This window comes from Phocoena phocoena, chromosome 9 (assembly GCF_963924675.1).
Source record: "Phocoena phocoena chromosome 9, mPhoPho1.1, whole genome shotgun sequence".
In the NCBI taxonomy this organism is placed as follows: Eukaryota; Metazoa; Chordata; class Mammalia; order Artiodactyla; family Phocoenidae; genus Phocoena; species Phocoena phocoena.
In genome coordinates, this window is record NC_089227.1 from 93,905,916 (window position 1) to 93,925,530 (window position 19,615).

Sequence of the window (19,615 nt, forward strand, 5' to 3'; positions counted from 1 at the left end):
CCAGATTTTCCTGGTTCTTGTTTCATCACTTCTATGCACCGTCGTGTCCTTCTTCCTGTTTTCCACCTGGCTGCAGTTGACTCTGCTAACTGGTCTGGTTTGTGTCTAGCGAGGCTGTATTAGTTTCCTGTCGCTGCTGTAACAAACTACCACAAATGCAGTGGCTCATAACAACAAAAATCTATTATCTTACATTTCTGGAGGTCGGAAGCCCAACATGGGGCTCACTGGGCTAAAATCACCATGTTGTTGGGGCCGGTTGCTTCTAGAGGCACTAAGGGAGAAATCCATTTCCGTGCCTCTTCCACCTTCTAGAGGCTGCCCGCATTCCTTGTTCTGTCTCCCTGCCTCGCTGTCATCACATCTGCTTCTGTGCCTCTAAAGCTGGAATTTTTACCACAACACCTATTTCAATACTATGATTATTATTCCTAATATGGTTCCATCTGGGATTTTTCTTTGAGTGGCAAGGTTATTGCCTCTGTTAGAAGAAAAGCACAAGTTGGTAGAGAAAAGAAAGGCCATTTATGCATTCTCAGTATGTGATTAAGAAGTTTTATCCCCTTCAGAGGCTGGGCCATAAAGGACAGTAGTTTGTTTTAATTTCAGGGTGCAGAGAAAGTGACAGCATATGTGCCTGATGCCGTCTGGTATGACTATGAGACTGTAAGTAGCTTTGACTTTTCTTAAACTCTTCAAGCTGCATAGACAAGATACGTCTGGGTAGACAGAAACATCTATCCATGCACTGAGGAATGTTTCTGTCGTGTTTGCAGTGATTTCATAGCAGAGTCAATAAAGTGAGACGAAGTCACTCGACATCAGTCATGATGAAATCTGAAAAAGATACTTTCATACACTTTATTCAGCAGCAAGATAAAGATGGAAGTAGAATGTCTCATGGGCAAATATTGGGGCCGATGGACAATTTGAGCCTGGTTATAAGTGAGATTCTTGTTCAGAAAACTATCCGTTTGTATAATGTATGTCAAATAGCCTCAGCGTGATATATGTTCCCCAAGCGCCCAGCTGATCACAAAACCCATTGTTCTTAAGTTCTTTTCCTTTTCTTGCTTGGTGCCTGACTAGATAGCAATTCAACTAGGTGGGAGAAGGAAAGAGCTGGAGATAACTCCGCGTGTGGTTAAGAGGTAGCGGTGATGTGCTCATGCCACTGTGTTTGATTTGTCTGCGTGCGTCAGGGGGGCCGTGTGAAATGGAGGAAGCAAAAAGTGGAGATGGAACTTCCTGGAGACAAAATTGGACTTCACCTTCGAGGAGGCTACATCTTCCCCACACAGCAGCCAGCCACAACCACTGTGGCCAGGTATAGCATGGCTGGGAGTTTCCTTTAAGGGGGAGGCTGACACACCTAGTTGTTTCTGTTCCCATCTGTTGCCCATGTAGAAGATGCTGAAGCATTACGTGGAATGTGGGGAGGAAGGGCGTGTGCGTGTGTGTGTGTGTGTGTGTGTGCGTGCGTGTGTGTCATCAAACTCTGTTCCCTGGATTTCTTTGGGCCTCTTCTGGGGAAGCTGTGATTTAAAGCTGCATCCAAATGGATTTTGAAAGACCTTAATCCTGTCCTTCCTTAACCCCCCCGACTTAACCCCGCCCCCCGCCCCGAGGGTGGTGAACCTTGCTAGTTTTCCTAGGAATATGTCAGTTTTAGCCCTGAAAGTCTCATGTTTTGGGAAACATCTCAATTCTGGGCAAACGGGGTCTGTTGATCACTCCACCTGCCTTTATCAGACCATCATTCTACCGTGCTATGCACTCGACTCCTCATTCTCATTTCTAGGGAGTGGGGTCCACTTTCCACTCCCCTATAATCTCAATTTCCTGTTTCTTTCTTCCCACTGAGCCATTCTTTCTTGTGATGCAAAACGGGGTTCAAAAATTACTTCCTGTGCACTTCAAATCTCCTTCATGTCACTCATTCTCCTTGATGATTCTTTGATGTTCAAATTATAGACTCCATCTGTACTAAAGAGGCACACATTCACATCTGTGTCTCTAAATGTATTAGCTAATTTGCTTTTAATAGATGTACTTTTTGGAGGTTAGAAGTCTTTTTCTTTTGAACCTTCCTTACTGCCATAATCTTTCAAGTTTAAACTTTTGTGATACTGATGGAAAATACTTACATATCCAAATACCACCTGGGTTCCTTTTCTCTAACTATTCAGCTTCATGCTCTTCTGCACACTGATACCAAAATTGTCTTTCCAAAGTGAAGATCTCAATTTGTTGCTTCCCAGGTTAAAGTCTAAATTCTATGATTAGTAGGTTGTTCAAGGCCAATCATAATCTGGTTTCAAGTTAACCTGTGTCTCCTGACACACCTTACCACACACCTATAGAACAGCCATGCCAAAAATCTTGTTATTCTCCAAACATACTCATCTATTTCCCTGCATCTGGGCTTTAGCACTTCTTACTCTTCTCAGCATTCTTTGCTTGATACATTCTTAATCATCTTCCAAATTACACTCTGATTTCATCTGCGAGAAATCTTCCCCAACAATTCCAGCAGAGGGTGTGCTGCCACTTCCAACTCTCTGGTCATTTTTTTTTTTTTTTTTTTTTTGCGGTACGCGGGCCTCGCACTGCTGTGGCCTCTCCCTTTGTGGAGCACAGGCTCAGCGGCCATGGCTCACGGGCCCAGCTGCTCCGCAGCATGTGGGATCTTCCCGGACCGGGGCACGCACCCGCGTCCCCTGCATCGGCAGGCGGACCCTCAACCACTGCGCCACCAGGGAAGCCCTCTCTGGTCATTTTTTAATACATTTTTCCCCTTAATATTGTTAAGTATTTCAGTCTTAGTTATTCTGTACTTTGTAACTGAAAATTCTATTATCTAAAATCCTTAGTGGAATCTAAATCTATTGTTAGTTGTTTTTGCCAACTTTCTTTCATGTTGGCTTGTTACCTCGTGTATTTAGTAATTTTTTGGTTTTTCAAATGTGGTGATCTCAAGGATCCAAATAGGTCTCATTCCCCCAGAGAGGATTAGCCTGCTCTTTGGTTGCAAGCCAGGACTGCTGTCAACTTGGGTTTCACGTTAGCACCCTTCAGGGACCATGTGTTTAATTTATCTAGGGCCAAGTAGTATTGTAGTGGGTGAGCCCTTAAGAGTATGTAGTGTCCTCAAGAATATCTAGGCCACCTACTGCTCCAAGTGTCACTGTGGACTCCTGTAAGGATTTTAACTTTTGTGCCACTCTTTACTTTCTGTTTGGACTACTTGGTGAATATGTTTAATCTTTCTTACCATATTTAAGGTCATCAGTGTCGTTCTGGTCTATTTGTTTTTGTATCTCTTAGACTTCCTAGCAATGAAAGCTACTCAGTACATGCGTGTTAAGTGAAAGCAGGTGATTTTGTTGACCCTGGAACCTGGCTTGCACAGGGCACAGTGGAAGGCTGACCTATGAAAGAATATAATAGGGAGTGTGAGGGATGCAACAGGAGTAGGAAATCGGGAGGTGGTCTAGAGGAGGGGTGGAATAAGGAGAGATTTAAATGCAGTTGCTCCTTCTTTCTCCCTCTTTCTCTATGTGCATCTATTTCAGCATCTTTTGAGTAGTGTTTTGTGTTTTATATTCTGAGTTATAAAGCAGATAATTAGAATGTTCTTTTTCTCTCTCGAAATGAACTGATAATAAATAATCAAATTAGGAAAATTGCCATTATATAGATGGACCTTATTGTATTTTCTTGCTTTCTGAGTCAACATGGTTCTTAGGCAGGGAACAAATATATCCCCCTGACTGCAGTCAATACTTCTCCTGCATGTATCAGCTGTAAAATGATGAGGCTGAACCAATTATTGTCTCGGATTTCTTTCTCTTCTAATAGTCTGTATTCAAAATAATAATAGCATCAGCAGGTTTTATTGTAGCTATTGCAGTGATCCTGGTGATTAAATTCTTGCCTCCTTCATAGATGTTTATTGCTAATGTTTGGAGTGGTGCTCTCGCCTGTGACATTACTTCTAGAAAGTGATGCCCCTGTTGCTTTTGCCTTTGTGCCTGAAGAAAAGCAGAGCCATCTGCTGCTAGTGACTTGTCCCATTTGAAATCTGATAGACTCCTTCACAGCTCATTTAGCAAAATTCTTTGAGTCCCAAGTCTTTGCCTCTCACATAAATCTTGTTTCTCACAGTCGAAGGAACCCTCTTGGTCTTATCATTGCCCTGGATGACAACAAAGAAGCAAAAGGCGAACTTTTCTGGGATGATGGGGAAACGAAAGGTGAGCACAATGTTGCCGTTTCCAAACCTGCATCTTTGAGTTACTCCTGCTGGTCATTCAGCGGTGGGAGAAATCTCACCAGGCCCAGTAACATCAATCACTTGAGAGGAGAATTTTTATTTCGGTTGTGCTGTTCAGGAATAGTGGTAGTTGGACCACAGGGGAAGGAAAACACATCTCTACCTCTTAGAATTCTCCCACTGGCCAGCTGCATATAGAGGCTCTCATTTTATTATCAAAGGGCACCTGAAAGAAATGTTTTCTAGACTGTTTCTGCCATTCAGTGCAGACATCTTCCCTCCAAATACTTGTGAACAAACGTGGATGATGTGTAAAACCTACCTGTGCTAGTCAGGCAGTGAGAAGACACCTTTCTAGTGCACCCGAATCTAGCCATGCTTCTTAATCTGTCTCCAATACATTAAAGATTCTTGTGGCTCAAGCTTAGGAAATAGCTTCGCTTGAGGCATATGCCTTGGAAGCACTTGGAAGGGAACCTTTTCAAGGTTAAGGTAGGAAGGAAAAGTGAAAACAGTGTCTTGGCCTTGGACACTCTCTCTCTAATCTTGTCATTCTCAACATGTAGCTTCAAGGAGTGCCAGGATGAAATCTGTCCTTCTGTAGTGGGCAGGCCAGAGTCTGACTTGTTTTAATCTCACTTTCAGATACTGTGGCCAATAAAGTCTACCTCTTATGTGAATTCTCCGTCACCCAAGTGAGTAGTATATTTTTATGAATCTTAAGTGTGGGCTTTTGTCTGACCGTTAGCTCATATGTGTTTGTGTATGTGTGTAATTTTATTTGTAGCTTCATTTATGACAATAGGTGACCACATTTCAGTTTATGACTTAACACCTAATAATTGAATCATTAATGTTAGTAAAAGGAGGCAATGATATGGATAAATCAAAGCAGTCTTTTTAAATGAAGTTTTAAAAAATTTCTCTCTCTGTATGTGTGTTTCTCTCTCTCTCCTTTTTCCGCCCCCCGCAGGGGAAAAATAAGTTTGTACTTGAGCACACATTAGTGGAGACAGCTAAGAGCCATTTGGAGCAGTTTTGAATATCCGGTCTAGGGTGAAGTATTGGAGTGATTTGAGAATCTGTGTATTTAAGGCAGATCCTTGTACTTAACTGTTTTGCAGAACCGCTTGGATGTGAAGATTTTGCAATCAACCTACACAGACCCCAATAATTTAGCATTTAAAGAGATTAAAATCCTTGGGACCCAGGAACCTACCAATGTTATAGTGAAACACAACGGTGTCGAAATTCAAGTTTCTCCTAATGTCACTTATGATTCTAACCTCCAGGTAAAACCCCATTTTGCTGAGATAGTTTGTAAAGAATTCTTCATCGCTTATGATGTTCCTTCTTGCCAAGGTTGCATGGGTTTCTTTTTTTTTTTGCGGTACGTGGGCCTCTCACTGTTGCGGCCTCTCCCGTTGCGGAGCGCAGGCTCAGCGGCCGTGGCTCACGGGCCTAGCCACTCCGCGGCATGTGGGATCTTCCCAGACCGGGGCACGAACCCGTGTCCCCTGCATTAGCAGGAGGTCTCTCAACCACTGCGCCACCAGGGAAGCCCTGCATGGGTTTCTGAAGGACCAGAGCACACTCTGAAGACTGGGGTGGGGAGTCAGAGGGTTAGGACAGAAAAAAATAAAGAGTGGGCCAGAGCTGGGATTAACAAAGGAGCTGCTGAGACATGGGAGGAGGTAAACTGGTCCTTTCATCTTTATTCCCTTATCTGTCCCTCAGTCTTCTGTCCTCTCTGACTCGAACAGAAGAAGAGCGAAGTCAGGAGTGTCAGGAACAGGATTGGAGGAAAACCGGGTCTGAAAGCTGCTGATTGATTGATGCTAGAAGGGTTGAGGTGGGAGGTGGGATTCCAATTCATTAAAATTTCGAGGTGCTTTTTTTTTTTTCTTTTACTGTATTGAGCTATATAGATTCTCACTCCAACACATACATTTTTAGGAAATATTTTAAGTCAAAGAATTGGATAAGCTTAGCTAATGGCTACTCACTTGGTTAGGTGATAATAATAAAATAATTTTCCTCACTTTTAATGAGGCCTGAAGTTCCTGGATAGGCTGTAACCAGCTCCTCTGAAATCTTAGTGTTATGAGGAATCCTTTCCCCCAACACCCCCTGCTACAGGTGCTCCAAATGATCTGGGATTGGGAGCTGCTGGGTCAACGTGGTTTGTGAGGGACCGTCCAAATTTGGAGAAAATAAGTAAATTTAATCTTCTACTATAATGATATATTGGTTGCATTTGACATTTTGTCTTGACAACATACATTGAGGGTGCATACATTATAAAGTTAGAAATAAAGTATTGTGTGGCTAGTTGTGTGTACAGAAAAGTGCAAGCCATTTGAAAGATGCACATATAAAAGTAAACTAATTAAATGTTTGATAAATATATTAATAAATATATAACCAAAGGAACTCTTTTATTGTTTGAATTTAGGTGGTGGAGAAACACATGAAACTATTGGGAAGGGGACAGGCAACCCAACCCTCTAGGAAATGTTAGTGTATATTCTGCCCAATTTCATGTTCAAAGCTTAACGGAGTAATTGAGCAAACCTTTGGAGACATCAGGGCTAGAGCTGGACCTTGAAAGGTGGTACATCTGGTAGAGATTTGTTCAGCTACAAGTGACAGGAGACTCAGCAAATTGGTATTTTAAACAAATTGGGATTTTTTCCCTTATGGGACTGGAAGTTTAGGAAGTAGTCAGTTGCTGGCATTGGTTCAGTGGCTCACGGTTGTCAGGGTTGAGGTCTTTTCTTCTCTTGTGATTAGAAATGGTGGCTTAATTCCAGTCACTCTAGCCTTGTTAGAGAACAAATAAAAATAAACAAAGAAGAAGAAGCTGGAAGGAAAAGGGAAAGGTGAAGGTGAAGGGAAGGGAGGGTCAGGCCCTTAAATCAAGAAAGAAATACTTGGCCAATGGACTTGCACTTACCTATTAATGGCCACAGCTGTGTTACATGGCTTCAAAAAATTAGTTCTTAATCGAGAACTTTAGTGCTCTAAACTGAAATAGTAAGAAGGGAGTTTTACAGAGGGCAGGCAGCTAGCAGTAAGTTCCCCAGATAAGCACCATTTTCCTAGAAAGGGCATTTGCTTAGATAAAGCAGTCAAGGTGGAAGTATCAGAATAAGCCAGTCTCGGGACTAAGAATAGCCTTCTGTTAGTCTGTGAGTACCGAATAACTAGAATGGGTAGGATCCACTTTTGGAAGGGGATCAGTTTGGACAGATTAACTTGTGGTCAGATTTTGGAGGGTTTTAGGTGCCAAAATAAGAAGGATCTGATCTGATTCTCAAAGGGTCTCATATTGATCCTTGAGTCCATATGTGCCATTGTGAGAGCATTGTTCTGGGGTCGGGTTTGAGGTACAGGGAAGAGCAAGATGAATGTAGACTGGGGAGAGGCTGGAAGAAAGATGATAATCCTTAGCATGAGATTTTATGCCTCTAGACAAATGAGAACTTTCACTATGGAAATTACTAATTAAAGAGGAGATGACCATAAGAAAAACACATAGAAAAATATTAAATGTTTGAATTAGGGGATGGGACTCAAAGAAAATTTCAAGTCTTGAGGCTCTGAGCTTGGGGAAATTAAGAGGTTGGGATGTTAGAAATGAAGGAAATGTAATGATTTTGCCAACTCACCAATTTTGCAGTTGGTGAAACTGAGACCCGAGGAATTGAAATAGTTTGTCTAAGTTTCCACAGCGGAATGGAGGGGAGAACCCAGGCCACACATGATTCTTATTTCTGTGTTCTTGCCCCTACTCCAGACCAATGGGGAATGCTGTTTGGGGAATGGAGGACAAAATGATGAGCTCAGTATGGGGTGACACCACGTGCTTGTGTATGCTGTGCTACAAGGGGGCTGCAGGAGAGAGCCTTCCTGACAAAATAAGGGACAGAAGAGGAGTCAGGGGAGGAAAGAAAGGGGTGATTACAGAAGGTTGTAGTTGACCTGATTCTTTTCAAAATGTTATGTACAAATTCTGATAGAACTGTGCCATTTCCCCTGTGGTTACTGGTTAGATCTCTGCCCTCTCTCGCTTTGTGTAAGCTCCGGTGCTATGTTGCTTAGATTGTTGAAAGTCTGGTCTGATTTCTATTTTCTTTCCTAAAAGAAGTTTCAGACCTTACAAGGTCTTTGTCCTGAGGGTACATTTGCTTGATACTTTCCCATTCTTACAGGTGGCCCTTATCACAGAAATTGATCTTGTCCTGGGAGGAATATACACGGTGGAGTGGGATGTGAAGATAAGGGATGCAGAAAAAATAGACTGTTATCCTGACGAGAATGGTGCTTCTGCAGAAAACTGTACTGCCCGCGGCTGTGTCTGGGAGGTAACCATAGTGACGGTGTTAATGTACATCAAGATCCCAGGATATTGAATATAGTTCCCTGTGCTATAGAGTAGGACCTTGTTGTTTATCCATCTTCTATATAACAGCTTGCATCTGCTAGCCCCAAACTCACAATCCATCCCTCCCCCACCCCCCTCCCCCTTGGCAACCTCAAGTCTGTTCTTTATGTCTGTGAGTCTGTTTTGTAGATAGCTTCGTTTGTGTCATGGTTTAGATTCCACATATAAGTGATACCATGTGGTATTTGTCTTTCTCTGTCTGACTTACTTCACTCAGTACGATAATCCCTGGGTCCATCCATGCTCCTGCAAATGGCATTATTTCATTCTTTTTTATGGCTGCGTAGTATTCCATTGTATATATGTACCACATCTTCTTTATCCATTCTCCTGTTGATGGACATTTAGGCTGTTTCTGTGTCCTGGCTATTGTGAATAGTGCAGCTATGAACATAGGGGTGCATGTATCTTTTTGAATTGTAGTTTTGTCTGGGTATATGCCCAGGAGTGGGATTGCTGGATCATATATCAACTCTATTTTTAGTTTTTTGAGAAACCTCTATGCTGTTTTCCACAGTGGCCACACCAATTTACATTCCCACCAACAGTGTAGGAGGGTTCCCTTTTCTTCATACCCTCTCCAGCATTTGTTATTTGTAGACTTTTTAATGATGGCCATTCCTAACATTGTGAGGTAGTACCTCGTTGTAATTTTGTAAAATCCTCTACACTTAATCTACAATTTCACAAGCATAGCACCAGTGCCTATATATCACTACTTAAAATCCATAGAAAGGACAGACTTCCAAAGTAACCTGAGTTTTTATCTGGATATGAAGAATAGGTAAGGATGGGAGTGGGACTTTTTTTTGCAGATATTTTACATGGAGACCAGGAATGAAAACTGATATCACTACCAAAGAGTATATAAGAAAATGACTGGGTTTATCTTTATCTCCCTGCAAATTGCCTTTTCTAGCCCCTTTATATCTGATAATCTTAGAACTCATGCTGAGCTGGATTTGGCTTTACTTTTCAGGTATCCGGTTCTCCTGGAGTCCCTTTGTGCTATTTTGTCAATGATCTATACTCTGTCAGTGATGTTCAGTATGACTTACATGGGGCCACAGCTGTCCTCTCCTTAAAGTCTTCGTATGCCTCCTCTTTGCCCTCCGTACCCGTGAACTCCCTCCGTCTGAATGTGACCTACCATAAGGATAACATGCTACAGTTTAAGGTATGTGTTTACAGTATATGTGTCAAGTACCTACTTGGCACTTTTCATTTCCATTATTCTTTGCTAGTCAAGGTTACAGAACTCTGAAATCAGTCTGCTCTTCTAAGTTAGCCATGCTACAATATACTAGATCATTATCCTAAGTGTAATCGGAGACCGTTGATGGACCAGTGACACCTGTTCCAAATTGCACTTTGAAACGATTTCTGTGTCTACTGTAAGGAAAGTGGTTGGGAGGTCAGGAGTGAAAAAGGAGAGACAAGTTAGGAGGTTACCAGTTAGGAAATCCAGATGAGGGACTGAGCTTAAACCAGGTACAGAAAGGAGATGGAGAAGTGGACATCTTTGAGAGAGTGAGAAGTAGCATTATGGGATCTGGTGATTAATTACATGTAGTCTGTGAGGGAGAGAGAAGCATCAAGACGATTACCATGTTTCTAGCTTACGTCTTTATATGGATGGTGGTGACATTAACTGGAATGGGAAAACTGAAAAGGTTTGAGCTTAGGCAAAATAAAGTGATGAGTTCAGTTCTGAACACTGAATTTGGGATATATGAAATACCTACAAGAGTGTACTGATCTCTTTCTCTCCCATGATTTAATTACATCTCAGGACAAGCGATGGGCTGCTTTTGATATCTTTTTCATTATTGAATTGTAAGTTTCTCAGGGACAGGAATTTGTCCCTTCATCTCTGTGCTCCTGAAATGTAACACAAAGCTTAGGAGATAGTAAGTTCTCAAAAGTTTATTGAGAGAATAAACGAAAGACTCAGGCCAGTGTGGCATTGCTTGAAATGTTCTTGACAATCTGATATCAACCTGGACAGTGAGCTCTTTCACATCTTCTAATGTAGGGATGATACTCTTTCATCTTTCTATCCTCACTGTAACACTGGCAAGTGGTAAGCGCCTAATGGGTTTGAAATAAAGGAACTTGATCAAGTTTCCAGGTTTAATTCTTTCCTATTCTACCTCCTGATTATATAGCAGCCTCTCCAAAATATTTGCCTCTTTCTTTTAATTCTCTGTGCCTTTGCATTTATATCTCTGCCAGGAAGCACTTGATTTTCATTCTGTGCTTGTTTAATGACTGAAAATCTTTTTAAGACTCAGCCTTTTCCCTCATGAAACTGTCTCAGTCTTCCAGAAACATTGTTAGACATTTCCTTTCCTATAACCTCACAATACTTCTGTATAGCTCTACGTTAACATGTATCACTCAGGTAGTGTGGGCACCTCTCTTTCACTTTCCATTAGTATGTGGACTTCTTAAAAGCAATAACTGTGTCTTACTCAGTTTAGTGATCCTTGTGTCTAGTACAGTATCAGGTAAGAATATAGTAGGTACTCAGTGAATCAATTTAGACCCCATTTTTAACAAGGACATCTATGATTATTTTAATCAAGTAGAGTTCATGGGTTTTTTTTTTGGTTTCTTTTTTTACATCTTTATTGGAGTGTAATTGCTTTACAATGGTGTGTTAGTTTCTGCTTTATAACAAAGTGAGTCAGTTATACATATACATATGTTCCCATATCTCTTCCCTCTTGCGTCTCCCTCCCACCCTCCCTATCCCACCCCTCCAGGTGGTCACAAAGCACCGAGCTGATCTCCCTGTGCTCTGCGGCTGCTTCCCACTAGCTATCTATTTTACGTTTGGTAGTGTATATATGTCCATGCCACTCTCTCGCTTTGTCCCAGCTTACCCTTCCCCCTCCCGATATCCTCACGTCCATTCTCTAGTAGGTCTGTGTCTTTATTCCTGTCTTACCCCTACATTCTTCATGACATTTTTTTTTTCTTAAATTCCATATGTATGTGTTAGCATACGGTATTTGTCTTTCTCTTTCTGACTTACTTCACTCTGTATGACAGACTCTAGGTCCATCCACCTCATTACAAATAGCTCAATTTCGTTTCTTTTTATGGCTGAGTAATATTCCATCATGTTTTTTGGGGGGGATTTTTTTTCAGTTCAGAAATGTTTTCAGGTATTCACATACAGTCACACACCACACACAAAGTAATAAAGAATATATTCATAAATTCCAGACTGATTTCCCAAGGTAGAACCAATATCAAAGGAATGTGTTTATGTAATACAGGCTTTAAAAATGAGATATGACAGGGGCTTCCCTAGTGGCGCAGTGGTTGAGAGTCTGCCTGCCAATGCAGGGGACACGGGTGCAAGCCCTGGTCTGGGAGGCTCCCACATGCCGCGGGGCAACTGGGCCCGTGAGCCACAACTACTGAGCCTGCGCGTCTGGAGCCTGTGCTCCACAACAAGAGAGGCCGCGATAGTGAGAGGCCCGCGCACCGTGATGAAGAGTGGCCCCTGCTTGCCACAACTAGAGAAAGCCCTCACACAGAAACGAAGACCCAATACAGCAAAAATAAAATTAATTAATTAATAAACTCCTACCCCCAACATCTTCTTTAAAAAAAAAAAAAATGAGATATGACAGACTCAGATCAAAATAGTAAATGTGACATTGTTCTTTGATTTGTTAATTAAATTTCCAGTATCATGAGCTTAAAGAAGACAAATGTAGCGTTCAGACTCTTTGTCAAAGACATCAAGTTTCTACTAAGAGTACAGGTTTCAAGACAACTATACTTGCCTAAAATCTGTTTCCTCTGGTCCTAGATTTATGATCCCAACAACAACCGGTATGAAGTTCCAGTCCCTCTCAACATACCCAGGGTTCCATCCAGCACCTCTGAGAGTCGACTCTATGATGTCCTCATTAAGAAGAATCCTTTTGGGATTGAAATTCACCGGAAGAGTACAGGCAGTGTAATGTAAATGGCTCTTAGTCTGACTTGGAATTGATGATTACCTGTATCATTGCCAGGTCCATTGTCCTCGGGGATATCTTGCTCAAAGCAACACACTGTCCATTTCCAGATTCATGAACAAGTTATGTCCTTCTGTTCTTATGAGAAATCTTTAGTGCCCTGGGAGTAATTCCTGAGGCAGCTGCATGTACCTAGGAATTCATTCAACAAATGTTTATGGGGTGCCTTCTCCATAGTACGTGGTTATAGAAGATGAGGTCTTTCTTTTTATGACAAAAAATACTAAGGAAATAACAAAAATGATTTAAGTTAAAATATGTAGCAGTTTAGATAGTGACAACTGCTATGCAGGAAAAAGAACAGGGTAATTGATAATTATGGGGAGGTTACTGCTTTTGATACTGTGGTCAGAGGTGGTCTCTCCAAGGAGGTGACATTTGAAATAGGGCCTGGATGAGCAGAAGCAGCCTCCCCCATGGAGATGGGGGAGGAGTGAGAACACTTCAAGCAAATTGAGTAGTCAGTGCACAGACCAAGAAACAGGAGCAAACTTGCCTTATTAAGGGGAAAAAAGTCCAATGTGGTGGCAGTAGTATCGTAAGTAAGGAGGTGAGTGGGGGGAGAGGAGGCTGGGGTCCAGGTGGCTTCAGATCAGGAATGGCCTTGAAGACGTCACAAGATGCTTCAATGAGAATCACTGAAGAATTGCAAACAGGGGTTGACATGATGTGAGATGCTTAAAAAGTAATCATTCTGGATGCTGTGTAGAAAATGGACTGTAGTGGGGCAAGGGTGGAAACTAGGCCTGCTGTGAAGTGGTAGCAGCTGAGATGGTGAGACTGATTGGATTTGGCATTCTGGAGGGACCACTAGAAGGAGGTAGTGATAGAGGAAAATAGAAGAAAGAACTGGTTCCTGGGCTTGTATAGCAAGGGAGTCTCTGATTATTTTAATCGTATAGACTTTATGTTTTGTGTGGGAGATCAACAGGGGGGTTCTGGGTGGGAGGAGGAAATCAAGAGTTCAATTTCCCTGAGAAGTCAGTTGCTTGAAGCTATTAGAACAGCCCATTTCTTTTGCAAACGTACCCTTTTGTGTTGCAGTTGGGACTCTCAGCTCCTTGGCTTCACCTTCAACAACATGTTCATCCGCATCTCCACGCGCCTCCCCTCCCAGTACCTCTACGGCTTTGGGGAAACTGAGCACACAGCCTTTCGAAGAGACTTGAACTGGAACACGTGGGGAATGTTTTCCCGAGACCAACCCCCGGGGGTAAGGGCAGAGCATTTGGGATCTATGTCTTTGCCTCTGTCCACCCACACTGTGTATGCTTCATGTTTCATCTTTCCAACACTCAACTTGGATGGTCACATTCTGCTTTTAGTCAAGTGGGCCAATTCTCGGCTTTCTTTGTTTCTTATGTGTTTATTTCACAGAGAAGACTAGACACACCTTATCAATCAATTTGTTGAGTTTCTTTCTCAATCTCTGTCTGTTTTCCCCCTTTGTCTTCTAACCTCCTGCCACTTCTCCCCATGACTCTCCCAGTACAAGAAGAATTCCTATGGTGTCCACCCCTACTACATGGCACTGGAGGAGGATGGCAATGCCCATGGGGTCCTGCTGCTGAACAGCAACGCCATGGGTAAGATGATGCTGGCATCTCCCCTTATTTTTGTGAATCAGTCATCCTTGGGGAACTTTAGAATGTGTTTGATCATGTGGCCCCTGAAGTCAAAATTATTATCTTGTTGAGAGTACTTTTTATTTTTTTTCTTCATTCTCTTTAGCAGTTCTGTTTATTTCAATTCAGTAACGTGTAGTAATAAGGATTAACTCTTATTTGGCATAAACAACATAAGAAAGGGTAGCAAAGCCAAGCAAGTCCCAAGTATCCTGGAGGTCAGCCAGTGGGAGCCACTGATATAATTTGAATTAGTGATGAAGCTGGGGGTCAGAGCACTCACTCTGGGGGTACGAGGGTGTAAAGAAAATTTGCGTGGTATATTGGAAAGGGGATGGAAAATCAGGAAGTGGGGTTAAAAAGCATGCTTGTGAAATCGGAATATGGCCTCTACCTGAGTTAATAGTATTATATCAACATCAGTTTCCTGGTTTTGACAATGTACAATGGTTATGTAAGAAGTTATCATTGGGGGAAGCTGGGTGAATTGTCCAAGAGAACTCTTAGTACTATTTTTGCAACTTCTTGTAAGTTTTAAACTATTCTGAAATAAAAATGATAATAACAATTTTAAAAGAGCAGAAGGACAAAACATATAATAAGGTAATAATTGCATGAAAGGGAAGAAAGTCCAGGCACAGATTACCCTGCAGACCTTCACTTAACTTTTTAAATTCTGTGTAGGTATAGTACAAAATACCTTCTGTCAGTACTCTACAATAAGGAGGCATAGGAAGAGGGAGAATGTATGAATTTCAGGGGTAATTTCTCACTTGAAGGTTTCCATATTGATTGGTATTTTCCTACATTTCCAGATGTGACATTCCAGCCCTTGCCTGCCTTGACATACCGTACCACAGGAGGAATTCTGGACTTCTATGTCTTCTTGGGGCCAACTCCAGAGCTTGTCACTCGGCAGTACACTGAGGTAGGAGGGAATTCAGCTAGTTACCAAGTATTTATACAGCACATTCTGTAGTTCTTAGATGATAACTAGAATTGTTGGTCTTTCTGGGGGACAGGTAGGCTATAGAATAAGGAACAATAAATACATCCTGATAACCATTATATTCGTAGCCTCTCAGAGCATTGCAGACTAGCAGAAGTATCAAAAGTAGTGGTGCCACTGGCGGTAGTTGGTAGTGACAGTGGTAATAGTGGTGATGGTGGTGGTGGTGGTGGTGGTGGTGGTGGTGGTGGTGGTGATGATGGTGGTGGCAGTGAGGGTGGTGGCAGTGACAGTGGTAGTAGTGGCGATGGTGGTAATGGTGGTGGTGGTGATGATGGTGGTGGCAGTGGTGGCAGTGAGGGTGGTGACTGTGGTGGTGAGGGTTGTGGTGGTGCTGATGATGGCGATGGTAGTAATGGTGGTGGTGGCAGTGAGGGTGGTGGCAGTGAGAGTGGTAATAGTGGTGATGGTGATGATGATGGCAGTGATGATGGTGGTGGCAGTGAGAGTGGTGGCAGTGAGAGTGGTAATAGTGGTGATGGTGATGGTGATGGCAGTGATGATGGTGGTGGCAGTGAGAGTGGTGATTGTGGTGATGAGGGTTGTGGTCATAGTGGTCCCAGCAGTTGCTTTGGCAGCAGCAACAAACACAGACATAAAACTTACTATACGTCACTGATATATTACTTGTTGCATGTCAGAGCACTTCACATACGTTAACTCATTCAGTCTTCACAAAAACACTATGAAAAAAATATATTATTATCCTCAATTTACAAGTGAAGAAACAGATATAGAAGAGGCTATTCCACTTTTGCCCCGAGTCACATAGCCAGCAGAGACTGGATCCCATAGGGTCACCCAGACATTTTGGTATGTTGCTTCTGAATTTCGTGTTCTTAACCAGTAAGCTGGTCTGCCACTAGGAATCAGAGCAAAATCAGGTTTTCCAAAACTCCTGGGGAGAGAGGTCAAGTCTGGCAGGAAGCTTCCTCCAAGTTATCTCAGTGGCTCTGCATCCTCTTAGTTTCTCTCTGGATTTGAATTTGTTGATTATCTAACTGGGGACACTGGAAAAATATTCTTATTACTTTGTGTACAACTTTAACCCAGATTCTTCTTCTTAAGGACTAAATTTTCTGTTTATTTTCTAGTTGATTGGTCGGCCAGTGATGGTTCCTTATTGGTCCTTGGGGTTTCAGCTGTGTCGCTATGGATACAAGAACGACGCTGAGATTGGTAGCTTGTATGATGAGATGGTGGCTGCCCAGATCCCCTATGTACGTTGTCAGTCTGTGGGGTACTGGCTCTGGGACCGCATGGCCAACCCTTGTCTCTGTATCTGGATTAGTTTGTCTGATTTTTATCAGGTTCTATAAAATTACAAAGTACTTTCTCATACAGTATCACACTCAGCCTCACCCCTACCCAGTAGTAATATAAGGGGAGGGGGGGTTGTCATTGTCCCCAACTTGAAGAGTCACAGTGATTTGCCAAAGGAGGAGGGCATTGGGTCAGCCCGAGGGCTCTTTCTGCTAGATCATGCTTCCGTTTCTTTCACATGACTTCACAACATCTAGTCAAAAACATTCTTGCTACTGCAAAAATGTTGCCCAGAGAGTAGTTTTGCTTAATTAAAAGAAATTGACCGGGTTTCCCTGGTGGCGCAGTGGTTGAGAGCCCACCTGCCGATGCAGGGGATGTGGGTTCATGCCCCGGTCCGGGAAGATCCCACGTGCCATGGAGCAGCTGGGCCCGTGAGCCGTGGCTGCTGAGCCTGTGCGTCCGGAGCCTGTGCTCCGCAACGGGAGAGGCCACAACAGTGAGAGGCCTGCGTACCGGAAAAAAAAAAAAAAGAAAAGAAATTGACCCAAATTCAGTCAGACCACTGTGTGTGTAGCTACAACCTCAGTTCCAACGCTGTGCTGCCACTGCAGCCCAGTGTTCCCATTAGCTTTGAGCTAATGCCTGGTTGAATGTAGGGATCTTGGGACTGGTTTCCAGAGGAAATAATTATGGAAACAAACTCCACCTTCACTTGAAGATGAGAGGGGTCCACTAATCAGAGAATTGGTCCCATAAACCATTTACATACTTAATTTTATTCTATTGATTTTTCTATTGTTTATGATTGTTCCTACTAACGGAAAGTATAGCGTGCAATATTTTATTCTTAATAAGAAAGCTGTGTCTGATAACCCCCAGGATTAGTGATTCCAAAGCAATTACAGTTGCTTTTGTTTGTTTTGTTTTAATGGGCGTACTATCCATGTTGTATTAGTACCGGGTAGTTTACATTATGTTATTTTTTCTGAGTATGAGCCACTGATACCAGGGGCAGCCTCTGGGGATGGGGTTGTGGCCACAATCGCTCCTTGTATTGGCCCTTCACAAGGCACTTCCATCTGCTGCTTTCATTTATCTCACAGCCTTGCCAGTTCGGCATTATCATCCTATTTTTTGCAAATTTAGATTTTTTCTATTTTACGACTCAAAATTTGAAAATTAGGTGAATTTTCCAGAACCTAATACCTAACAAATAACAGAGGTGGGATTTGAAAGAATCAAAAAGATGCCGACTGAAATTCACCATTGGTTAGTGGAACGTTGTTCTCACGTGGAACCTGGGCTTTTGCAAGTTTCCTTTGTCCTCCTCCAGGACGTGCAGTATGCGGACATCGACTACATGGAGCGGCAGCTGGACTTCACCCTCAGCCCCGAGTTTGAGGGGCTTCCAGCTCTGATTACTCGAATGAAGGCCGATGGGATGCGGGTCATCCTCATTCTGGTGAGTCCCTGTGTGAATGGGCGGAGTCTGTTTGGAAGAGTGAATGGGATTTGGTGCAGAAAACTTTATACTTGTGTTTTATTCCATGCTATGAGTAGAGAAGTTGAGGTTCAGTAAGAAAAGTGTATTTCCCTGGATTCACAGAAGCTCTACAGCTCAGGTGGAAGCTGATGCCTCCGCTTTTGAAGAGTTCTCCATTTTTCTACCCTGGCTTTGGTTTTCTCACCTGACCTGTGCTTTGATTTCAGGACCCAGCCATTTCTGGCAACGAGACAAAGCCCTATCCCCCTTTCACGCGGGGTGTGGAGGACGATGTCTTCATCAAAGATCCGAATGATGGAAGCATTGTTTGGGGAAAGGTATGTTCTGAGTAGTGATCCACTAATCCCCACACTGTTAGTGTGTTTGTACTTTTTTTTCTTTTCTTTTCTGTTTGGACTCTGAGGTCAGAAGTTGTCATTTTCTCTATCAGTATTTGTCACCACTGTTAAGGAATTTTAAAGGAATGTTTGTGCATTGTGAGATCCACTTTTCTTTAGATCAACCCTACAAGAAAATCAAATTATCACCTGTAGGACATGGTTTATAGCTTCTTAGGAAATGCTATATGAGAGAGATTATCTAGTGCATTGCTTTTAAACATTTTTCTCTTCACAGGTCTGGCCTGATTTTCCCGATATTGTTATCAACAGTTCTCTAGACTGGGAAAGTCAAGTGGAGGTAAAGGGCCTGTATGGATGTTGGATGAAATCAGCGTTGCCAGGAAGGTGCAGCCATACTTAGGATACTGGACATCCCCATGGCATGGGCATGGGCGCGAGATGAGGAAACTTACGTAGGGAACATGTCCTGTGTGTCTGTCTGTGTGCCAGTCACTTTACATGCAATATTTTACCCCACTTGGGAGGTAGATATTATTATACTTTGCATAACTAAGACTCAGAGAGTTTAAATTACTTCTGTCCATGCTTTTAGGTGACAGAGTGGTGATTTCCAATCCAAGGCTGTCAGATTGCAAACATCCATGAAATTTCTGCTGAATGATACCTCGAAGAAACAATGCCTTTTGCCTGAATTAGTGTATTTATTGTTGTTTTCATTACTGTTGTATTTGCAGTTGTTTTTGCCTTGCGTATCCCTTTTAAACAGTCTCCCACCCCTGTCTTTAGTGATTGGGTAATTTTCTCTATACCTCTTTTTTTTCATGGACAGGCTTTTCCATCTTCTCTCTTACAAATCCCCCCATCTTTCCTTGGGTTTCCCAACTTTGATCTTATCTCCCAGTTTCCAGCCATCTGTTAAAACTTGCAGTCTCCTGGAAACAGGTTCTTACTTGTAATGGATCTCAGATGAGGATCCAAGGAAGAGAACCTAGCTTGCTGTAATCTCTGTTGCTTCTCACAGAAGATCACTTGAAGTTTCATGGTCCAGGCAGCCCACGTGGACATAGGAATCCACCAGAGAAGTTCAGGGTCATGGGCTCCTTGACT

At 42.5% G+C, this 19,615-nt stretch overlaps 1 protein-coding gene across 1 annotated transcript in view; it reads left to right on the forward strand.

The window, feature by feature from the left end:
• LOC136127961 (maltase-glucoamylase-like) overlaps positions 1-19,615 on the forward strand; it is a 76,970-nt gene that overhangs the window by 34,764 nt on the left and 22,591 nt on the right. Inside the window, exons 19-33 of the mRNA XM_065883596.1 lie at positions 610-666; positions 1,203-1,327; positions 4,168-4,256; positions 4,922-4,971; positions 5,401-5,568; positions 8,491-8,643; positions 9,703-9,900; positions 12,553-12,707; positions 13,808-13,976; positions 14,253-14,349; positions 15,204-15,316; positions 16,492-16,617; positions 17,997-18,125; positions 18,374-18,484; positions 18,783-18,845. Coding sequence (XP_065739668.1) covers positions 610-666; positions 1,203-1,327; positions 4,168-4,256; positions 4,922-4,971; positions 5,401-5,568; positions 8,491-8,643; positions 9,703-9,900; positions 12,553-12,707; positions 13,808-13,976; positions 14,253-14,349; positions 15,204-15,316; positions 16,492-16,617; positions 17,997-18,125; positions 18,374-18,484; positions 18,783-18,845 — 1,803 coding nt within the window. The remainder of the gene's footprint in view (positions 1-609; positions 667-1,202; positions 1,328-4,167; positions 4,257-4,921; positions 4,972-5,400; positions 5,569-8,490; positions 8,644-9,702; positions 9,901-12,552; positions 12,708-13,807; positions 13,977-14,252; positions 14,350-15,203; positions 15,317-16,491; positions 16,618-17,996; positions 18,126-18,373; positions 18,485-18,782; positions 18,846-19,615) is intronic.